Below are 24,045 nucleotides of genomic sequence, written 5' to 3' on the forward strand. Positions count from 1 at the left end.
ATAATGTTCTCAATCCAAATCCAATATATAAAACTAGAATCACTAGTGACATGGTCAGGTGACAGTTTCGGGCACACTTTGTACCCTTGGTCACATCTCATATGATGAGTCATATCCATGTTGCACTGATGAAATCCATGCCGTAAAGTGTTAGTCCTTGTGTATGTGCACATGATGTCAATTTGTAAATGAAACATTTTAGCAAGATTATCAGAGTTTAGCATCTATTCTAGCATAGTTTTATATGATAAGATAATTGGATTAACATTGAGACATTTAAATTTTGATAAATACCTTTTCATGCACCCATCCAACTGTTAGTGTTACCAATTATCATCACAAATTGACATTTTCATGAAATTGCAACTTTAAAAATACCAACAAACCTGAGACATTTTAATATGTACTGTTATGTAAATACCCACAAGTCTTCTTTTCTTCCTCGGCAAGTAAAATATGTAAACTCCCATGCAACCATGCAATACTTTATTCCCATTTTCAGCTAAGTGATACCCGGATACCTACCTTGCCTGTTTTTCAATACCCGGCTATCAATATTGATCTTCCATATTCATGTCTCATTTTTTCCGCTCTTGTTCTCCAGTGAGACCCTGAAGAAGCCTTTTAGTTGTTCTATATCAATTGTAAATGGGCACAATCCAGGTTAAGTTGGGGTCAAATTGTGAGGTCACATGCTTTTTCCTTGGAGTGATTCACATATGTCTTCAGAAGACTGTCAAATACTGTAATTTTCAGTAAACATCAATATTGCCAATTAGCCAATCATTTGTAGGTACTTCAGAGAATTTGAAAATTAAGGACTGAGTTTGGTTGAATTAGGTGAATTATATAATAACCAAATATTATGACAATCGATAAACTGGCCTTATCCAAATAGAATAAAATTTAAAAAAAGAGAGAGTTGGCAGACATTTGTTTGTAGGCATAGCAAATAAAATGGCCCATAGACATGTCAACTTGGATTAAATCACATATATTTGGCTATGAGTTGCTAAATTGATACTGATGTAAGGAGATTTTTACTGTACACACATATGCCTCATACTTTGCAAGTAGAACAAGATTCCTTCTTCTATAGCTGTTCTCAGAACAGACAAATTTTGACCACAAATTAATAATTAAATGTATCACAATTTTAATTATTACAGCTATTGGCATAGTATATAAATGGATGAGAAAATTTGCCAATTTTGTATTTTTTTCCAAATAAAGTGTTTTGACAAACGCAATTGTTTATCATTGCTCAAATTTCATTTACTTTTTACAGGGAGTGTCACAAAATCAGCTAAATGTATGAAAACAAATAACAATTGTCTACTTTTTTAAAGCATATTTATATATCAGCATATTTTGAAAACCCAATATATCCCACATAATATCTTTCAAGAATACATCTTTGAACCTATTTCATACCCGTCTCTTGTGCCCTGTTCACCAAGTATCATTCATATTTTTATCCGGAATGATTTTCTCTATTTTCAATGTGATACAATATGGCATCTGATATACTGGCATATTAATACATAGTTGACTTGACATCAAAGATGATATGAGCTTATAACCTATATTTATGCAGTAATGATGTCAATATACATTTGTAACACTTTGTTGTGTGTCATAACTTATTATATGTTTCTTTATTTTTAAAGATTTCTCAGGTATAGACAGTAAGTGATGTTCTTTTCATTGTAAGGATTCATATTTAGCCTCATAGCTCCCACATATGGCTAAACTTTAATTTGGTCCACCTCAAGTTTAGTAGTGATGTAGGTGCATATATCGCAGTATCAAATCACACATGTAAAGTTAATCTTGCAGAGAATATACATACATCTACTTGGGCAGTTTGTCGGTACATATGCGAAGCAACTGCAAAAGGTATTTACCTCACTACTGAACTTGAGGTAAGCAAAAGTAATGGCTTTCTACATGCATGTCTTTGGAAACAAATGGATCTTGCATGATGTCGAGCTCCGTAGTTGACTCAATGCAAATCTGAACTCTACTAAAAACTACAAGACCACAGATACATGAATTTTGTGGTACTGCATTTTTGGATCTGATAACAACAGTCCACGGTCTGAATCAAGGTGCACCATGTAGACAGTTCTCTGTGAAGTAAATGCAGGAAGCTTAAACGTGCAATGGCTGCTTTGTCTTGTATATTGATTACGCAGATGTTCAATTACTTCAATTTCCTCAGTGATCTTTTCAAAATTGTCAAGCCTTAGCACACGATACTCTTAAAAGTATTATGAATTTGAGCTATTCTGATAAGCTAGGTAACAATTTCTTTCTGTGTACATTCAGAACAAGCAGCAGCTTTGCACTTTAACATTTTGCTTAATCCTGTGACCCGTGAGGGTGATATTACACAACCCCACCATGTAACTGATCCCCTTTTCTTGCATTTGTTCTTCACTTAATGCCATAATGTTTGCCACTCAATAGCAAACAGGGAGTTGAGGTATATTATGAATCTGTAGGTCGCTAATATTATTTCAATTTGGTGAATGGTTCTTTCTATTTCTTACACTCTTCTCTTTATTTGGTTTCCATGTTTTTCTTTACATTTCACAGATCTGAGTCGTACAAGCTCTGTGCGCTCTGGTGGTAGTGGGGCTAACATTCCACATGCACGTGGTGATCATTATGATGATTATGATAGGGGATATGACCGTCATGGTGATGATCGAGACTACCGTGATCATCGAGATCATCGTGACAGACATGATCGGGATCGTTATGATAGCCGTGATCATCATGATGGTCGTGACCATCGTGATCATCGTGACCATCGTGACCACCATGATAGACATGACAGAGATCATCATCATCATAGTGAGAGTCGAGAACGGGATCACCATGACCGCCGAGGAGAACGTGATCATCATGATCGTCGGGAGAGAGATCATCACAGCCGTCACGGTGAAAGAGATCATCATGACCGACGGGGTAATCGTGATCATCGCGATCATCGCGAAAGAGATCATCATCATGACAGGCATGGTAGGGACACTCAAGCTGACCGATATACTGCTAGTGAGCAGCATGAGCAGCCAGCTGAAGATACCTACAGAAGCGCCACCAATACACAATCACCCGAACATGAAAGTGGCAATACAACACCAACACCACCTGCAGCTTTAGAAACAGCAACTCCACAGCAAGCTGTTGAGATCCCAGAAGTCAATATTCCTGATGTGGACTCCAGTCCGGATGAAGGAAGTATGGAAACATACCTTAACAGAAATTATTTCATTAAAGGCAAAAAAATATTGATGTAAAGGTATTTCAAAGGCATATTGATCATAATTATTAATTGCTAGTTGTTTTACATCAATATTCTCTCCCAATATTTCAGACTGAGCTCAGTCAAAAGTCAAAATCAAACTGTGCAAAAGACATCTGCATATTTGCAAGATCTACTCTTGGACAATTGCAAAATTATTGAACTAAATGTTAGACTTCAAGGCATGTGTTATGCATTTTCCATTTATATTCTGTTTCAGCAAAACACAAATTGTACTTGTTTTTATATTATATCGGGCATTTTAATATAAAACAGCAAACTAGCAACAAAACAAAGAACTAGAACCCTAAATAGAACGACTTTATTTTGGTTTATAGGATTTTTAAATCATTACAACCTTCATAGAATAAAGCGTGGAAATGTATTGTAATTTTATTCCATATATGAATCCTGAAGCAATCTTTCTCAAAAAGCTTATCATCTTTCAGCTTTATATCATAAATTCACGATATGAAAACAAACAAAAGCTGAATGTTTTCTTTCATTCAGTTCATACTCAGAGGGGTTTAAAAGCATCCTACTCCTGATGGTGTGAAGTGTTAGTGTTAGTCGAGTTTGGTTTCATATATGAATAGCGCAGTGTAGCTCTCAGCTACAGCCTGCACCATGCTCTTGTTTTGCTATAGTCGCAGGTCATAAAAGGTCATCTGTCTGTATAGGCTTATGGCGGTATGCTTTTTTTTGTTCTCACAATCTATATCATAGATATAGTATACCATTTAACACATTATATGCCAAAAAGCTTTGAATATTTGGTTCCAATTATTTGATCTAACAATACTTTAATCAGAATGATTTCAATTTTATTTTGGGTTATGGTTAGGGTCTGAGTGAGATGTTTCAAGCTAAATTCAGGATTAAATTAAGGCTTGAGATATGCATGGGGCTAGGCATGAGGTAAATTCTTGTTTTATTTTACAATCTATTCTTTATTGTTTTCATTAAGAACATAAATATTGGAGTAATCTTAGATTATGAAGCTAGAAGATGACAATTTTAAATTTTAATTTGATACTTTAAGAACAAGAAATTGGATTAGCAATTATCCTTGTGGTGTAATGTTTAGTGGCCATACATAGAGCTAGTATGACGCTTAGATTAGTATATGATTATGATTACATTCTAGGAAAATTCTATTTAAGTATGGGGAAAATATGATTAGCAGGTATCAGTAGGTACAATTAAATCAGGATACTCAGAACTGACAATAGGGCCATAGAAAACATTTGGGCGATTATGATTAGAAATACTATAAATTTTGTATCAATCAGATATATGCCTTTGAAAACTAGATGTGAATAAAGATATGATGAAAGTGTTGGAATGGATTCAGGTCATTTATATGTCATAAATAGTGGACGCTTTCATTAATATTGCACAATACTCTGTCATTGTATGCTTCAAAATACCTTTGGGCATAACAGGACAGGAAGATAGAGAATACTCATACAGTTGTACGTCTTGAATATTTCATTTATGACATGTGTGATGCAGGCTTGGATTCCAATTTGAAATTTAATCTTGGATTATATGCATGCAATGGTTACTCTTTCTCTGCTTGGGTATCTTTGGTTTTATGCTCACATAATGGTGTTGGTATCATCAAAAACTAATTAAATTATTCTTGCTAATTAAACAAATTTAATCTGTACCTAGAGTGGCCAATGTTGGGAACAAAACAGCAGTGCATCTGGCTGGATTCATACCAGCAACCTTTATATTACTAGCACAATGTTCTAACCAATTGAACCATGCTGGAGGAGAGAGTTAATCTATTAGGTATTGGGTTCCAAATGATATTTGTCACTTTTCTAGTGAAAGGTATCTGTCTATAACAAATACATTTCAACCTTTCACTCATCCAGTGTGCCTCTGTAGCGCAACTTTAGTTGAGTGTTGTTTAAGTAATATCAAAGGTTTCCAGTTCAAATCCGGCCACAGATGCACTTTGGTTTTCAACATGTATGTGCCCTGGCCACTCTTGGCAAAGATTAATATGTCTTCATCTTATCAATCCCAGTTAATTAAATATAATAATTTCATGATAGCAAGTTGTGTAAAGTGATTTGACTATTCCCAGATAATTTGATGATTCCTTTGTGTTTTCAGGTTCACTTGGTATCTTAGAGTTCTCAGTACTGTATGATGGAGTCAATAATGCTCTTCACTGCACCATTCATAAGGCACAAGGTCTGAAAGCAATGGATTCCAATGGACTGTCAGACCCATATGTCAAACTTCATTTACTTCCTGGGGCAACAAAGGTCAGTATGGAAGGATTTAGAAGCTCGTAGTCTGGATGGAACATGGCAAAAATGTTTTCACTATCTAGAATTTGAACTTGAAATCTGTGCATTTCATGTCATTTGATGATACAAAAGGGTATGAAGTTGCTGTACTCCATCTCTAGTCAGTTGCTAATATGATTTACATTTGTGCTAAAGGTTGCAGCTCCAATAACATTTGTTAGCAATCGTTCCCTCATTGGTAATTTAGACTCAATTGTAATTGCAATAAATGCTAAGAATTGATATTTAGAATTCTATGTTTTCATCTTTCAGTCTACCAAGCTTCGAACGAAGACAATTGCCAGAACCCTTAATCCCAACTTCAACGAGACCCTGACTTACTATGGTGTCACTGATGATGATCTTAGTAAGAAGACACTCAGGTAAGAAACACTCACTGTTGAGTCACAACACACACACTGTTGTGGATATCAGATTGGGACCCCCCTTTCAATGGTCATAGCCAGAGGTACACATTTACAAGTCTGTGTTTAGATTGGGAATATCCAACCAGCACTTGTGATTAGGAGAGTCAGTGGTTCACACTCCACTCCTTTTTAATCTGACTGTATACTACATGTACAGGTATGTCTCTCTAAGATCCCCTCCAAAGAACAGAGTACTTCCATGGTTAATTTCTTTCATGAACTTTGAGGTCTGAAGTTTAATCTGAATCTGCATTTAAATTATTGATGATACCAATGAAATTTGGACTTCCACACAAACCACAATACCTAGCTATTATAATAGTCTGTATGCTTTCCTCAAGGTAGTAGAGTAAAATCAAATTTTGTGATTTTATCAAAGCACATTTTTTTAAAGCACTGCCTCGAAAAAGGCATACAGACTATAATCGCCACTGCACTGCTATGGATTGAACCATGGACCTCAGGAACACTCTTCCTTTATTATAATCTCTCCTGACCTTTACAGCCTCAAGTTAATTCATGTGATTCATTCATGACTATTTCAGGTTGTCTGTACTTGATGAAGATAAGTTTGGGCATAATGACTTCATTGGTGAATATAGACTGGCACTTCAGAAGCTTACGCCACATCAAACCAAACAACTCAGCGTCTACCTAGAAAAACCTCTTCCGTAAGTCAAAATAAGCAAGTCTAGAAAATCATTGTCTTCCAATAATAATGTCTTCATGGTGATAGGGAAAAGAAAAAAATAATTATGACATGGGAAGGATTTCACATATCATTTGACACATCTTAAGAGTCTTATCTTAAAAGGGCATTTCGTGATCCACAGCCTGAGATTTTTATACCACTGGAAAGCTCTGGCTACATAATGTTTATGTACCAAAAATTTCTTGCAGAATTATTCATTTAGCAAAAATATCGCCTATGGAGCAGTGTAATACACATAAATCATGCATAACTCGTAAACGCAAAATCTAAATCAACTGAAAGTTTGGGAATAAGCCTTTTTTGTGGATATCTAATGAAAAATGTCATAAAAAGAGGATGCTAGGATCACAAAATACTCCTTTAAATAACTCATCATAAAGATATGAGCAGTCTATACTTTTCTTAAATCTGTCGTAAATCTGTATTATTCATGATGTGCAGATAATATTTTGCAAATGATAGTGAAATCCACCCATGATCATGGAATATATTATGTGCACACCCTTCTTCTCATTGTTTAGCAACTTGTGTGAAACCTTTAAAAGATGATACCACTTTATCATTTTAAATGAGGCAAAGCTGATTTCATATGTCCTTAAAACGGCAGTCCTCAAAAAAATGCTTTTCTGAAAATCTGCTGCCAAGAATATGTTGCAGGAAAGGAAAAATAAAATAGGGTGTATTAAAAAACATGCAGCAGCATTTTAAAACTACGTCTGTTATATTCATATTCCATTAGAATTTTGTCAGAAGACCACACAATTTTCCTGTCACCTTCATGTTTCATTTCATCACATATCATTCATGTGCTCACTTTTCATTGCTTCTTTCATCTTTCATTTGCAATAAATAGCATTTCATCCATTTTGTTTTCTTTTACTGCATTGCATTTTGGAATTTTGGAACCTTTTTAAAGCATTTTTAAATTGCTGGTACAGCTTTTATTAATATTTAAATATTCACTGACCCAAGTTGCAGCAAACTCAACTTTATTTGGCACATAATAGAGAATTAGTTAGCTTTTGTTGATGTCCTCATCAAACAGGTTGCAATTTACACCTGCATCAATTCATAAAAGTACAAGCAGAAAAGGCAGCAAGTTGATCATCATGTACTACACGAGGTGTATGCCATTCTTTATTACTCAGTCATGTTATGAGTCTTGAGTATTACGTAGCAAACTGAGGTTGCCATCCTTATGCCACTTTTAGGGTAATCAAAGTCCTTGACAGATCGTGTCAGACTTGCTTTTACTGCTAATATTGTAATTACGCCACAACGTGTTGGTAACCTCTTTAAGTACATTGTACCAATTTGATAAGCCAAAGTTAATTTCAATTGCTAATTCAAAATGCAGCACAATCTGAATATTATTTACTTTATTTTATCAAACATCAAACCAATTCTCTCAGATTCATCGTAATGTTCTCTCAGTATTATCATGGCTTTCTATGATATCATCACTGCTTCATCTCACCATAGCTATCTATGATATCATCACTGCTTCATCTCATTATTGTATCATTTGATCTAATTTCAACCTGACTACATTTCATCCCCCAGCAATTAAGCCGTTTCAACACTGTAAGTCTTATAGCATCATTCGTTCTCTTGTTCCTTGCTAGCTCGATATGGATGGGCCTGTGCAATAAGTGTTCAAGAGTGGTTCAGTGTTGTAGGATTTAGAATATATAGCTCAATAAATTGTAACAGTTTTGAAGTGTATGTGTATAAATAATCAGCATAGCTATGTAACATAAGTTTGTTTGCAAGCAAAAACAATAATTGTGTTTATTATTTAAAAGGGCTTCATCCATAAAGAAAGATTTTTAAAAAAGAAACAGAAGATGACAAATATTTTATAGAATTTTTTTATTGTGAGCATCACTAAATTGTTGACATTTCAAAACTTGTGCAAGGATTTTATGGCTACTTTTATGCCAACCTCAGTAAACCTGACGAATTGCATTTGTAGATTACAAAACATACACTATTAAATATATTGAACCAAATAAGTTTTTGTATGTACTTAATACCCAGCTATGCTTCTTGTTTATCACATGCATATGAATGAATATTGTACAGAAAACATGATTTTTAAGAGTAGCATGATATAATTACAGAGTTCTTAAAAGGTGATACAATGGCTTTTTTGTTTTATTTGATGCCTTGCCCTAAACAAGTTCAGGTAGAAGCTATGTAAGAAATATATTTACACGTGTGAATCAAAAAGTGGGGATATGACAATGATTTACAGTAGAGCAACCCATGATTTCATCATATACTGTTCAGAGTGTATGCATAGTTAACTCCTAATTGTAAGGTCCAATTGACAGAAAATGTGTGTCATATCTCAATGAAACCAGGTTGATTGGATTCCAAACTTTTATCTAAATATTCCAATACATCAAGGCCAATATCACAGAGGTGTATCATTGTAAGAGTTATGTAACCATAATAGTGGAGTACAAGGAAACACAGGCTATTGGTATATATGAACCTCCATATGGTGAACTCTCAAGGTCTCATACTGAGGTTAAAGGTTATTAGTGGTCAGTAAATTTGACTGAAAATTTTGAAAATGTAAAATTTCACACTTAAAAGGTTATGACAAGCTCACTTAAATTGGGGTTAAATGTCAACTTATTTTTAAACAGTTTTGACAGTTCTAAATTTGTCCGATGGCAAACCCGACAAAAAACCCACTAATTGTTATGAATTCCCGTCGTAAAAGCCTATCCCACAATTTATCCCACAATTTAACTTATTTTTAGGTCAAGTCGCCAAATGGGCTGTTAAATGTTACAGGTCTTATTTGAAAAGGTCATGTGTACTTAAAATCACACTTGGACCAATGTGTACTATGGCAGCTATCATCAAATCTGATTAAGTCACAGACCATAATCAAATTGTTTATAACCTTACTGAAAGTATCCTCGAAATAGGGCAAGGCGTGTGGTTTAAAAACCATGTTGTTATTTTTTTTCTGTTTTTATTTATTCCATTTGATTCACCTTGGAACTCTGCATGATGGAATGCACTCCTATTGACAAACCACACACATTCAACCTAGCAGCGCAAGTCTGCTCAATATTCAAATACATATATAATAATTAAAATCAATAATTTGCTTGTTTACAAAACAAACATATTTAACCAACTTTATGTTATGTTTGACACAATCAAGAGGAATGAGTTTTTATGTCGACAAATTTCAATTTTAATTTTTCTTCATTACTCGTTAATAATATGTGACGTGTCATGTCAAAAGCAGACACTTTTGGGCAGGTTATCAATTTTGAGGTTTTTACATAATTATCTTAAATATAGAGATATTTTGCTCCACAACGCTGTTTTCCCCAATGAAATCGGACATTCCTAAGCGAAGATATTGAGTTTGTAAGTTACGGTATTATAAAATTTGAAATTGAGATATCGGCCTTTAAATATATTATTGACAATTTTAAGAGTAGGAATTACCTTGAAAAATGTCTCAAAAAATACAAGATGCCAGTTATATTCTGGTCTGAACTATCAGACAATATTTTTAACATTAATAACATCACAAATTTGCAACAAACCCAAATTGTGAAAAAATCACCCTCGGGCAGATTTTTGGCTATTTCTCCATTTACGATCCTGCCCAAAAGTCTCTGCTTTTGACATGACACGTCACATGCTCAAGTATGGTTCAAACTACATTGAAATTTGCCTTCCGATTACAACACTAGGAGTTATTCTCTAGCTTAAAAAAACCGAATAAAACAGAATGTATCACCTGTTTTTATCTATAATATTAGTGACATTAGACGCATTCCTCGTGATCTTGTCACATCTGTTGGATATAATGAATATATTAATGAATGAATATGATTTGCTTTTTTAATATAATTTATGTGTATGGACTGCTCTGGGAAAAAACCTGCATTTCTCAACCTTTACATCTATGTGTGTTGCACTCTGTCCTTCCTGCCTATAAGCCTGTTTCATGTTTTTAATTTTCTTCCTTTCATTTCTACTTATGTTCATATATATTTTCTTTCAGCAAAAATAGTAACATGTGAAAAAAGTTGAAAAGATAATAGATACCATGATTGTTTTCAAATATAAATTCATATATACTGGAAGCAAAATCCAAAATTTATTGAAATGGACTTTTCAGCTCAAATTGAAACTTCAAGTTATTGTGAATTTCAATGCATGACACATATTCTCATCATGGTTTAAAATTATTGTGATAATGGACTTGCTGTTTAGTTTGGGTTAAATTAGGGACATTCTATAGCATGAACATTGTATTCCTTCTGATTAGAACATGTTGTTTTGCATCAAAAGTTACAAGATTTGTTGAATATTTTTAAATTTTGAACTGAAAGTTGATTTCAATCACAGTAGGATCAAATTGAATTGTTTACTGATTGTGTCAATTGGTCAATGGTATTGGGCTATCCCAGTTGATGGAAGACATGGCCTTAATCTCCACACAGGGAGTGTGAATTTCAAATGGGGTTACATGAATGGGTGACTCCCATTTGAAGTCTACACCCCCTGTGTGGGAGATTGAGGTCATAGAAATATACATAGAGATTTAAAATAAACAGTTCATATAGAATTGCCTTCAACACAGTGGTAAATGAAGTAAACATTTCAACAAAATTATATGTTCAAGTTGTCATTAATTTCTAGAAATTAACTTTTTCTGGAAAGATTCATGAACTATTTTTTACCTGAAAATCCATATAGTAAAAACTAGTTTGTAAAAAAAACTAGTTTGTAAATCTGAAACAGTGAATTTTTTAGAAATAAATGACGACATGAATGTTTTATCGTGTTGAAACTTTAAATTCATAAAAAATATATTTACTACATAATAGCAACAATTTATTATCTGCTGATCTAATATATGCAAATGTAACAATTGCAGGTGGTAACAGAACATTATTTTTTTGTGAACATTTTCCATTTAGATTTAGTAGAGATAAATTAACACCACTCTTCATGTTCATGATAACAATTAACATAGTATAATGTGTATGCTGGCAAGACTTTCAGCTTTTAGGATGATCTTTGCTCATGGAATACTAATACATTAATACTGAAATGAGAAATATATCAGTATAGCAGTAAATATAGTGATAAAAGTGGGTGTGGTGTATTCTTAATAGAGCACATTTTCAAAATGGAAAATGTTAAAATAGCATGATCTTAACAGGCCATGAAGTGGGTTTGTAAATAAGACTTACTTTTGTTATGATCCGTGTAAGTTGAGCATGTTGAGGGGTAGGGCCCAGAACCTCAGATAATAGGCTATGCCAGTTGAAATCCATATACTCCCATTGGAAGAAATAAACTTAATCTCCCACATAGGGTGTGTAAATTTTAAACAGGGTTACCTGAATGGGTGACACCATTTGAAACCTACACCCCTTGTGTAGGAGACTAAGGTCATATCTACAACAGGGGGTGTATGGAATTTAACTGGAATATCCCAATATGGAATTGGAGATGCTCTCCCATATTTCTTGTATCTCAAGAGAAAAATAAAAATCTTAGTTTGATCATAGTACAGAATTTGACAATACACTTTAAATTTCACATGGTCAAAAAAAAGGGGGTGCTTGAACCCCAGTTACTTGTTCCCCAGGCCCTGCTTTAAACATGATAAAATTTATTACAGAATGGACTGCTTTGCATGAGTGGTAATGGAATGTGCTAACCACTAACATCAGTTTGTAACTAAACTATATTATATCATTCATTCATTCATTCACTTGCAGCTTGAGAGAGATGATGAATTGGCTGGAGAAAGGGGCAAGATTCTGTTGTCACTTAAATATGTCACACAAAAAGGGGCACTGATGGTTGGCATTGTGAGATGTTCTGGGCTCGCTGCTATGGACTCGAATGGCTACTCAGATCCATATGTCAAAGTGTGAGTATCAAATATTTGAAGTAACAACAAAATAATATTATCATGGGAATGAACATCAATGGGCCCATGGGCACTCCAAACAAAAGGCAAACAAATGCAGCCCAGAGGGTACAGGTTGACATTCAACGGTGAATCAACTTTGAAACAGTTGGAATTGAATGTCAAGAGTGATTGGGCTATTCCATTTAAAATCCACACTACCCATGTGGAAGATTTTGGAAATATCTTCCACAGAGGGAGTATGAATTTCAAATGGAATTAACAAATTAGCAGCTCCATTTCAAACTCACCCTCCCTCTCTCAGAGGGTGTATGAAATTCAAATGGCTCTGCCTAATCTGCTCATTCCATTTGAAATTCATACTCCCCTTGTGGCAGATATTTCCAAAATCTTCCACAGGGGTAGTGTGGATTTTAAATGGAATAGCCCATTTCACCATGAAATATCAACATGCACTTTTTATTTTTAAAGATGCCCCAATTTCTTACCGGAGTTTTGAATCAGATAAGATTTATTTTGAATAATGATCTGTTATCTTCATGAATTGATATTGGGATGTTATATCATGTGAATCAATTTTCTGCTTATTTCAGCTACCTGAAGCCTGATGCAGGGAAGAGGTCCAAACACAAGACAGCTACCAAGAAGAAGACACTTAACCCAGAATACAATGAGGTAAGGAGGTTGGGTCAGAGGTTATATCAGGTCACATTTGGCTGGATTTGAAAGACAGCTACCAAAAATATTCATCATAGTGTGAGGAAATCCACCTGCAATGTGAGGAAAGTGCACCCAGTTGTAAAGGGCAACAAAGCACATCTGTATTATTTGAGCAAAACAGTTAATCATGCTTATGAAAGACACTAAAATATTACTTAATAAGCCTAGAAGATATAACTTTTTATATAGATAAAATGAGGGTTGTTCTTTAACAACTGCCAACACGTCAGTGCCGGGTAAGGTCATGAAGGGCAGATAAAATGAGAAGTAATAGCCTCTCTGGTGGATAGAACAGGGTGAGTAATCCAACTGTCAGGCTAGTAGTTTCTGCAATTGGTATAAAATTGCAAGCTTGACTGGCTAAATGAACACCCTATATAAAACTATATGAACCTGCTATTTAATATGCAAAGATCATACACCAATGATTAATGAGTTGCTTCCTCTTATTTGATTCATTCTGTGGTTTATAGTTCATCAGGAAAGGCGGATAACAGGTTATAAGTGGTAGTATAACAGGTTTGGTTTCAATCCTTTCTGATTGGCTTAATGAATGATGTGCTGACATATGAACAACAATGTGTGACCTGCAATTTGTAGGCAATAATATGTGTGTGCATATTACCATGTACAAAAGGATTGTGGCAAGACCTTTAAATATAATAGTACATTATACAGGTGAAAAGATATGCTATTTTGCATGTGTTTTTACAAGTTTTATTTCAGTATACTAAATAAAATGTTGTTAAGCAAAACTAGTATTTTCAACTTACTTGTGACATTTCTGAACCAACAAATTCTACTGCTTTATTCTGAGAATGTTTACAGACCTAGAAAAGTTAATTCTTTTCCTAACTGTATTCAGAAAATCAGCTCAGGTGACATGTGTATTACTGGTTTGGAAATGAATGATAGTAAGTTGACTGTTAAGTTTTGTTCACATCAGCGGTGGTGGAATTGACAATCTTTTTTTCAGCAAAAAACTGCATTTAGGTAATCTCTCTATACTATATATTATAAGTGAATTCTAGTAGCTATTTTCCCATGTTTTGACAGATGTGCTGGGTTGTTGTGCTTAGATTTTGCTACTTGGTTACAGTTTTTATTTAGATGTCAACCAAGAATGTTGACTTAATTGATTATAAAGCTTTGGATATAATTGGTACATTATATTAATTACCAGAAATGTTGTAGACAGTGATGATGATGTATTGTGGAGGGTGTAACTTGTACATTCTAATTTTCTTGATACTTAGTAAGTCCAGTAACACATATGAAAACTTTGCAGGTCTCTTATAGGGATTTGAATAGAAGTGGCAAGAGTAGGAGATATTTCTTTTTAAATTTTTGTCAATTTTGGACTATTTACACTGCTCCTCAAACTAATGGGAATATGACCTAAAGTTACTAGTTATTTTCCTTCTGGTGGCTTTCAGTTTTTAAATTAGCATTGAGAAGCCTTCCCTGGTGATGGGTTCATTTTTATAGCAGTATGTCAGATATTGCAGATAGCTAATAAATGAAAGGATGGTTGTTTAGATGTTACAGATAATATTTTTACCAATTCAGCATGCATACCATAATATTAGGTATCGTGGTGAACATTTCTAAGAAACTTAGTAGACAACTTTGTAATCAACTAAATAGTCATCATCAAATGAAGCCGTGAAAGGTTAGATAATAGATTATTACAATGTGTGGTTGTAATTTAAATTGTTAATTTTAAAATAACTAATTTGATCGATTATACTTGCGAGGATGAGTTTATACAAGGATATCATGTAATGGAATTTGTTAAAATAAGTTAATTGAAGTGACATCTCAACTGATATTTTTACCCAAAATCTTGTAATTCAAGTGACTATGCATTAAGAGACAATTTGATAAGGAATACCTTCATAGCAAGAAAAAGCAATCATATACCTTGTTAGAAAGAATAAGCCATCATATACCGTGAATCTCATCAAATGTGATTGTAACATGCATTTACTGTGATAAAGTAAACTGGGCCATTCGTCTGGTTCAATTTAATGATGAAGTGGTGCTCAGGGCTAAGATGCAATGAATAGAATGGAGTAAATGACGCTTCTATTTTGAAAAGTCAACAAGCTTTCAGAGCTAAACCTGGCCTTCCTCAAGCTAAATTGCACCTTTTCTAATGCTTGCCTTTGGTGCATAATTGAATCTGTGCTTCAGTGATATTTGAAAGTGTATTTGTGACCCTATATAATATAAGTAAATGAGTTGGATTCAGGCAATTCTACTTTGATTTGTGAGGGAAAATGTGAGGAAGAAATGTTTTTAAGTGCACCAAATTGACTTTTTAAAATTTGTATAACCCGACTTAAATTTCCTGTGATGAACAATGAAAATATACCATCAAGCATTCGATATCTAATTAACCAAATGGAAAATGTAATCCTCTTAATTCATTGATGTATATGAGACTTTGTTGACTTGAAGGAGGAAACATGAGTAAGAGGGATCAAATTAGAGACAATCACCTGGAGAATGCCATGGTAACCTTGACATGAAGACAGCATCATCACAACTTGTTAAACACTTTGATATATCTATAGGACAAGAGTCAATTAACATATTAGTTTTTTGTATGAAGCACAATGTAATTACTTGTTGTGAAGAATACTATAACCTTGAGGGTTTCATGTAGCACTTTATTAAATTTCAACACCTTTGACAAGAAATTTGTGTTTAAGTTAATAATCTAGTTTGGTTATAATATTAACTGTTGGGTTATGTTTTGGATTGATTGACTTGCAGGAATTTTTCTATGATGTCAAACACGCAGAGCTTGCTAAGAAGACTTTGGAAGTGTCGGTGTGGGATAAGGATATTGGCAAGTCTAATGACTATATTGGTAAGTAGTATTTGAATCAGTAGTACTTGAATTATATTATATTTGACAGGGTTTGCAGCTCAAGTTTGTTATGCTTACTTTTACATGGACCCATGTCGAAGTATTTTTGGTAAAAAAATCCCCCATATTTGCAATTTGTGAACAGGGACCTGTGGGTAAGAATTTTCTGTGGTAAACATCCTGCCATGTCCAGGCATTTGTTGTGAAGAACAGACCCCCAGTCAAAACAAATTGCATATATACAGGAAAGAGGTGTTTTAACCATTTAAACTTGGCTCGTGAATATAAATAATAAAAGCACTATATGCCAGTGCCAATTCATAGGCTCTGGAAGATTTTAAATATTGGGGTGCCCATCCATATGAGGCGAAAATTATTGGTGCCCTGTGGCACTTGGCCCACACACACCAAAATTGACTTATACACATGTCATATGGTTGGCGAGAGATAATAGAGGGAAAGAGCCTTATACATTTAGCTCTAGGTGCATGAAAAAATTAATGACACAGGCATGAATTCAAAATGTAAACCTTATATAACTTGGTGCACAATGCAGTGGCACAGCTTGGTTTGAACTTGCAAACCTACTGATCACAAGTAGCCATATGCACTGTTGCACCACCAGCCCTTTGTGTATGAAGAAAATTTATTTATGCCTTAATTGTTTTTGTCTCGTTTGTTTCCAAACAGGTGGTGTACAGATGGGTATCAACAGCAAAGGAGAACGACTTAGGCACTGGTTTGAGACCCTCAAAAACCCAGACAAACGCATAGAGAGATGGCACACCCTGTCAGATGAAGTATTCGGGGATGCTGAATAGAAAAATGCAATTGGTATCAGCTCAGATTAAATAGGTTATATATCCTGTAGCTGCTTCCTGTTCAAACTGAATATGACAAATATCAACTGAATGTCTTTCTGAGTAACCCCTTTTATACATGATTAGATTCACTAACAAGTAGAGAATTAACATGACAAAAACTAACCTAATTTTGATGGAATTTGTGTTTTTTATGTCTTCTTATAAATTGTAAAGTTTTTAAATTTGCACATAAGGCAGCTTATGATGGATATATACCTATTTCATCTGAGCATGCTTACTTTGTAGTAAAAGAAGTCCTAAGGATTTTCTTTGCTGTCGAACCTTGCTGATAAAGCAACTAGCACTGGAAACTCCAAATGTCTTAAATTGGAAAAATCGTCCTTCTTTTAATACCCTGGTTGAATGGGGAATTAGGTTTGGCTGACAATAGAACACACTCAAAAGAAGGACCAAAACAAGCTCAAATTAAGACCAAAATAAGCTGAAAGTTGGATGAATGCACTTGAATGTTGGATCAGTCAATACAGTCACAATAGGAAGAAGTACTTCACTCAAGAGGGCACTCAAGTGAAGTGGATTCAGTAAATTTGGCTTGAATTGGTCTTACTTTGAGCTAGTTTTTGAGTGGTTCAGCTTATTTTGGTCTTACTTTTGAGTGTTTTGGTCCAACTTTTGAGTGGTTTTTATTGTCAGCCAATGCTAATTCCCCATTCAAGCTGGAAGATTAAAAGAAGGACGATTTTTCCAATTTAAGACACTGTGTGTTAGCAGTGTAGGATAATGGCTGCCAAAGTTAGCCACAATTCCAAGATGGCTGCCACATACAGCCATTCACTGTGTATACCTATAAGGATTTGTACAGCATATAATCTGTATGAACCACTATTTATTTATTTATTTGTACAAATGTATCAGTGAGAAGAAACATGTAAAGCAAGATCTGTACAGTGAAATACATGAATGAATATTATATTATGGCTGTGCATATACTTACAAAGACTTGTACATAATATACTATGTTGACAGATTATTTATTAATTTATATTTCTTCAAAAATGTTAGAAATACTTCAAACATGTTAATCAGGAGAATATTATACACTGTATATTACATGTATACAGTGACTGTAAGTTGTTCTGATCATTGATTTTGATATCGGGAAACAAACCGGCAACCCAATCCTTCTTTCATTATATTGTCATCCATCATAGGGAACAATTGAGGGCAAACAGTTTGTTGTGGATGATGAAAAGAATATGTTTGCAACCAGGTATCAATATGCAGTATTGAAGGTGGACCAAAGTTTGTTCTCAACATATCCAATTACCTCAATTTTTCCCTGTGATTTATATAAGATGACATCAAGTCCAGAATCTCCTAAAATTTTAATTTGTGATCCAGCCGCAGGCATGATATTGTGATATTGAAATCTAAACATGCCATACTAGTTGATATGACTCTAAAAGAGTTCAGGAATAATGAATATTACTTATATCAGGCTTTTGAGCGATACAATAAAACTGTATATTGTACAATATTTGCAAAATACCGGATGCAATACAATATTTTTTTAAATATTGTACACGTATAGCGTACGCGTCGCGCATTACCATGGTGACAGCACCAACACGCGTCATGATACAACAGCACAACAATACAGACACCGTAATGGCTCACAGGAGATTCCGTACTGTATAAACATGTAAAATTACAAACTTAAAATTCGCGAATAATCCACATCTAGGCCTACAAATAAACCTATATATATTTATTCTGAAATTGGAGAGTAAAGAACAGAAAACAAGAAGGTCAAAAGGTAAGCTTACATTACAATATACATTGGTTAAACCCGGTGGCTAGGTAAGCTTAAATTCATTTTACCGCATAGCAAAAGCCTGATATAAATAATAATAATAATATTGAATGGCTTACTTTCGTGTGATACAAGAATATATTGCACTCGATAGAAAAAATATTGCATTCGTCTTCGACTCGTGCAATATTTTTCTATCTCATGCAATATATTCTTGTATCACACTCAAAGCCATTCAATATTATATAAATATTCTCAGTCATCTCAGTCATCAACTTGCTATGTTCCCTCTGATACCACCAGACTTCATCAGGTAACTGACCCGCTGGACTGTGATCCATCAAGAAGATCCCTAGTCGTCTTCAAGTATCACATGCCCAGTCTAGCGGGTCAGTTGCCTGATGAAATATGATGGTATCAGATGCAATACAGCAAGCTGTAAAAGTAAGTTCCAGTAAACGATTTAGTTCAAAACTTTGTGAGTATTCAGGAATAATCCAAAGAAAATTTACTGTTTCCAATTCAATCTGGTGATGTTGAGAAATTACATTGATATAATTGCCTACATCATATTAGCAGTCCCAGTGATTCTGGTGATCAAAAGCTGTTAGCACGTTTTGCAAAATGCTGCCAGTATTTCAGATGTGTTCCAAATCTGAGAGGGACTTGCCTTGAGTTCAGCTGATAGCAATGTGATGCTTGGGTGCTATCGACTTCTGATATTGATCAATTACTTTCTCAATATATTATAGTGATCGAATGTAGATGAAATAAATGTCCTCATAAAAGCTACACTGGTAGCAACTGCTTATTGTATGATAACACCATAATGCCTCCTCACATTCACCATGCAGAAAAACTATTAAAAAAAGTATGAAATATAAACATGTTTCAGCTCATTTACCAATTTGAGTCATGGGTCAAATGATGAAAAACTTTGTTTGTCTTATTATTGGTCATTACTCAAAAGCACAGTTGGACAAGGAAAGACACAATGGTCTTCCTTAGATTTTGACATGATATGGAGGAGAGCATCAAGAAGTAAAAAAGCATGAGTGATACTAGGAGCTGAGAAATCTAGACAGCAGAAAAATGCTGATTATGTGGTTAAATAAGTAAGTTTTCTCTGGAATTATTCATGCTGGACTATCAAAAGCTAGAGTCTCTTAAATTAATATTAACAGACAACACAGATGTTAATAGATCATTTTAAGCTCTTGACATTGGTCTGCATTGATTAACTTCAGATTCTTCCAAAATGTAGTCAAGATAATCTTTAAAGAACTACTGAACCAATTGGACATGTTGCCCTCATTTTATCAATCATGGATGGTCAATTATATATGGATATAATATAAGTCACAAACAATGAATCAGAATGAAATTTAATGCATACTATTTGTATCGCAAAGCGATAATGTTTGGAGCCACCTGGCAGAGATGTAAATTTTCAGACTTCTTCAGTATGTTGGACAATTTAACAAAATTATTCAATTTTCAGACAGTTTTAGAAGCATTTTCAGTTGTGAGGTAATTTGTACTTGTATATGCTTTTAAACTGAAGTAGGCAATAAGCAACATTAAGTTCTTGGAACAACTCAAATCCACCATATGTCTACTTCAATTTGATTGTTTTCAGAGTAAGTAGCAGGTGCATAGCTCTTTTCAGAGCCACCATAGGCAAATAGTGGTCTATCTGTGAAACTTGACATACTCTTTTTTCAAGAAGACAGAACTTATGATCCCAGCCTCAAAGCGTTTTACATTTATTCCGCCGTCATTAGAATATGTCGGAACCACGTTATTAGCCAGCCTACAATTGGGGCAGGGTTCATCAGTACAACAACTGTGACTACCGGTGGTGGGTGGGACTCGAACCCACGCACATCGAGCAAGCTCTCAGATTATGAGTCCTAGGCCGTAACCACTGAGCCACCGTGTCCAAGGCCGTAACCACTGAGCCACAGTTTATACCTGTGTGATGACGAAACTATTAAAACACTCATCTACATTATGATTGATTATTCCACAAGATAGCATTGCACATGCCCAATGGACTTTTATTCATTCCACTCTGCTTTATACAAGGGAGAAGCTTATTTAGAGACTTGTCATCCATGTTAAGGCAGAGCTTGCAAGAGAACTATTTCGAAATTTGGAATACTGAGTCTCATATGGTATAAATCAAATTGTACAAACTGATAAGAATCAAAATGAATTAAAAGTTAACAAGCATCCAAATCAATGAACGTACATATCATTCTAAGACATCAATCAATTGCAACAGTTTGTCTAATTCACAAAGCTAGATTTAGTCAAATGAAGAAAGCTTTCCTACCAGTCAGAATAATAAATCACACACTTTATAGCAATATTATTGGTATATTACACATCTAAGGATTAGGCAGGCTATGTGAGAAATGCTGTTCAAGATTTGATTTACAGGTGTTGATTGCAGTGATTTTGTTCCAATGCGAGGGAAGAGCCTTAATTGTAGACTTGTCGTCCATGTTTTGTAACACGGTCGCTTAATCACCTGTAAATACTTAGGTCAAGGAAAAGGTGGTACGGAAAAGAAGGAAACAACATCTGGCTAGATTTAAGAGTAAAAGGATATGCTAACTGTTGAATACTGTGGTGTACATGAAGTAATACACAGACAAGGAGTGTACAGTTACTTAACTTGCCCACACCCCAACATAAAGTACCTCTTAGTCTTTTCAGTTGTATTCTGTATCATACTCTGTATTGATATACTGGAAGCATCTGTAATGCTACGTGAATTAGATAAACCTGGATTAATCATAAAGTCATTATTTTACTTTATTCTCACAATTGTTTCTTAAAATTTGAATACAAAACCTATTCTTGGTTCAGCAATTCTTCAAACTGTCTGAAAAAGAAAATGATTAAACTCAATTCACTTTCACAAAAAATGAATTGGGTTTTGTGGAAAATTTTGGGTTTTAAACCATGCGTGATGACGTGTGATAACAGCTAGCAGCTGCGCGGTAAGCTGCGGCCTGCGCGTAGTGTCCGACGCATGAACACGCGTAGCATTTGTACCCACAAGATGGCTAAAGGCTGACGGCCTCTATTAGTCCCTGTGAACATTGAAACATGATTCCTAGCACTTATTAGCCCCAAACTATACTCTCCATTCAAAACCAAGTGCACAAATCATGCTGTGCTGGCTTTGATGTCAAGAAGATCATGGTGTTGTTCTGTGTTGGCTTCTGTTATCATTATAAATGAAATACACCCAGTCAGGAACCTATTTCTGATACATTCCAGAATAATTACAGACAGGATTTATGCTACATTCCATGTCAAAGGCTTCAATTTATCAAAATATCAATAGAATGTGTCTTCCTTCAGAAACCGCTTAATTGTAAGAGATTGTTCCAAACAAGATTCATATGTTACATTCCATACTTGGGTTTTCAACTTGTCCAAAATATTTAACACCATGAAAACAGGTTTTACTATCAGAAAGCTGACAAAAATTAATTCCAGAATACATCGCAGATTAGAGTCATCCTACATTATATATTCGCCCATTGCACGGTTCTGCTATATGCAATGAGACTTCGCAGCATACATGAATGGGAATTGAACCAGTCATATAATATTGTGCAAAGTTATGTCATTCTTCCTTTCATGTCTATTGCCAGTTTGAGTCTCTCCTTGCATAGGGCGGAACCATGCAATGGGCGAATTGAATGCTTCGGTTTATCTAAAATATATATCCAAGGCCATAAAATGGGATTGTACCATCAAGAGTTTGGGAAGTGTTGATGTTGTACATAAAGTATATATTTGTTTTGTTATCATGCAATGTTGTAAGTATTAACATGACAACATCAGATATAGTGAGGTTTAGTTGTCTACAATGTATACATGAGCTTATGATTTGTGATGTCATCCATACGTGGTAAGACTATAGTGGAAATTCCAACTGAATGAACGCAGCTTTCAATAGCGTGACAAATTTTTGCGTACACTGCGCGATGTACGCCAGCGTGTGCGACTGTGCGCGAGTAACGCAGAAGTGAATCCAACCATGGCAACGCACTCGTGATTGGTTAGCATTGTATCCAAGGTCGTGCGTTCGTGTTGTAATTTGAAATACGCAATATACGATCGCGGTTGGATCGAGTACAGCTGCTGATAGCTGCGTTCATTCAATTGGAATTCCTACTATAGCTCAGAGAAGATGATAAAAGAGGAGGTCGCTCGCTGCCCACATCAAATAAATAATGTGTGCATCCGCCTATTGATGGAAACAATGATCTAATCCGATTGATCAACTAATACGATAAGTGGCTTTGCGAGTCACGACTGCCTAGCTCTAGACGACGCATGCCCGGATATCAATTTGTTACGTCAGTTGACCGCGAAATATAATTTCTGTATTGTTTGGCATGACTGGCTGCTAAATTTGACCCGAGATCCCTGTGAAAAAGACCCGCATTTTGGATCCAAATAGCATTTTTGGACACGTTTGGACACAAAACGGGAGTATATTGAGAAACTGACACGAGTTTGAATTACTGATTACACTGGTTTTAAGTTTCCGTAAACTGCCGCAAATATTCAAATAGTTATCATTTAAATTTCTTTTCCTTTGACCTTATATTAATTTGATTGGAAAATTAATTATGCTTGACTTTCCATAACTTAACAATTTTTTGATTTTTTTAAATGTGGAGTTGCGATATATATAATGCTTTTTCACTCGTTTAAAAATCATGGTCACCCTGGTTAGTATTATTTTTTTTAAAGAAAAAAGCATGATTTGACTGCAAAATTGGGATTTTAACGATGTACTTCCGTGTGTGGAATATTTTCTCCACTAGAGAGAACTACCAAATCAGACGAAGCGTGTGGCGGATGAACAGATTACCACAAAGGAAGTTTCAAGTGGTGTTTTAAGTACCCCAAACAAAGAAAAGTGAATGGAGGTTAACTGTGGGTAATCGGATTATTATGTTCGAGCGATCTCCTCTTTTCTCATCTTCTCTGTATAGCTGTTCATGCTCTGTTATACGACATAACAGTAAATGAGGCACATGTTATGTCCATAGCAACTAAGATGATCTGTGATATAGTCTAG

General features: G+C 34.8%; 1 protein-coding gene across 1 annotated transcript in view; it reads left to right on the plus strand.

Annotated features, from left to right (window-relative positions):
* The window catches only part of LOC140150530 (rabphilin-3A-like), a 128,866-nt gene extending 111,415 nt beyond the window's left edge, over window positions 1-17,451 (plus strand). Inside the window, exons 9-17 of the mRNA XM_072172563.1 lie at window positions 2,602-3,249; window positions 5,444-5,598; window positions 5,896-6,005; window positions 6,596-6,721; window positions 8,325-8,346; window positions 12,540-12,694; window positions 13,288-13,369; window positions 16,196-16,292; window positions 16,983-17,451. Coding sequence (XP_072028664.1) covers window positions 2,602-3,249; window positions 5,444-5,598; window positions 5,896-6,005; window positions 6,596-6,721; window positions 8,325-8,346; window positions 12,540-12,694; window positions 13,288-13,369; window positions 16,196-16,292; window positions 16,983-17,113 — 1,526 coding nt within the window. The 3' untranslated portion in view covers window positions 17,114-17,451. The remainder of the gene's footprint in view (window positions 1-2,601; window positions 3,250-5,443; window positions 5,599-5,895; window positions 6,006-6,595; window positions 6,722-8,324; window positions 8,347-12,539; window positions 12,695-13,287; window positions 13,370-16,195; window positions 16,293-16,982) is intronic.
* Window positions 17,452-24,045: the final 6,594 nt, after the last annotated feature.

The sequence above is a fragment of the Amphiura filiformis genome, chromosome 1 (assembly GCF_039555335.1).
Source record: "Amphiura filiformis chromosome 1, Afil_fr2py, whole genome shotgun sequence".
In the NCBI taxonomy this organism is placed as follows: Eukaryota; Metazoa; Echinodermata; class Ophiuroidea; order Amphilepidida; family Amphiuridae; genus Amphiura; species Amphiura filiformis.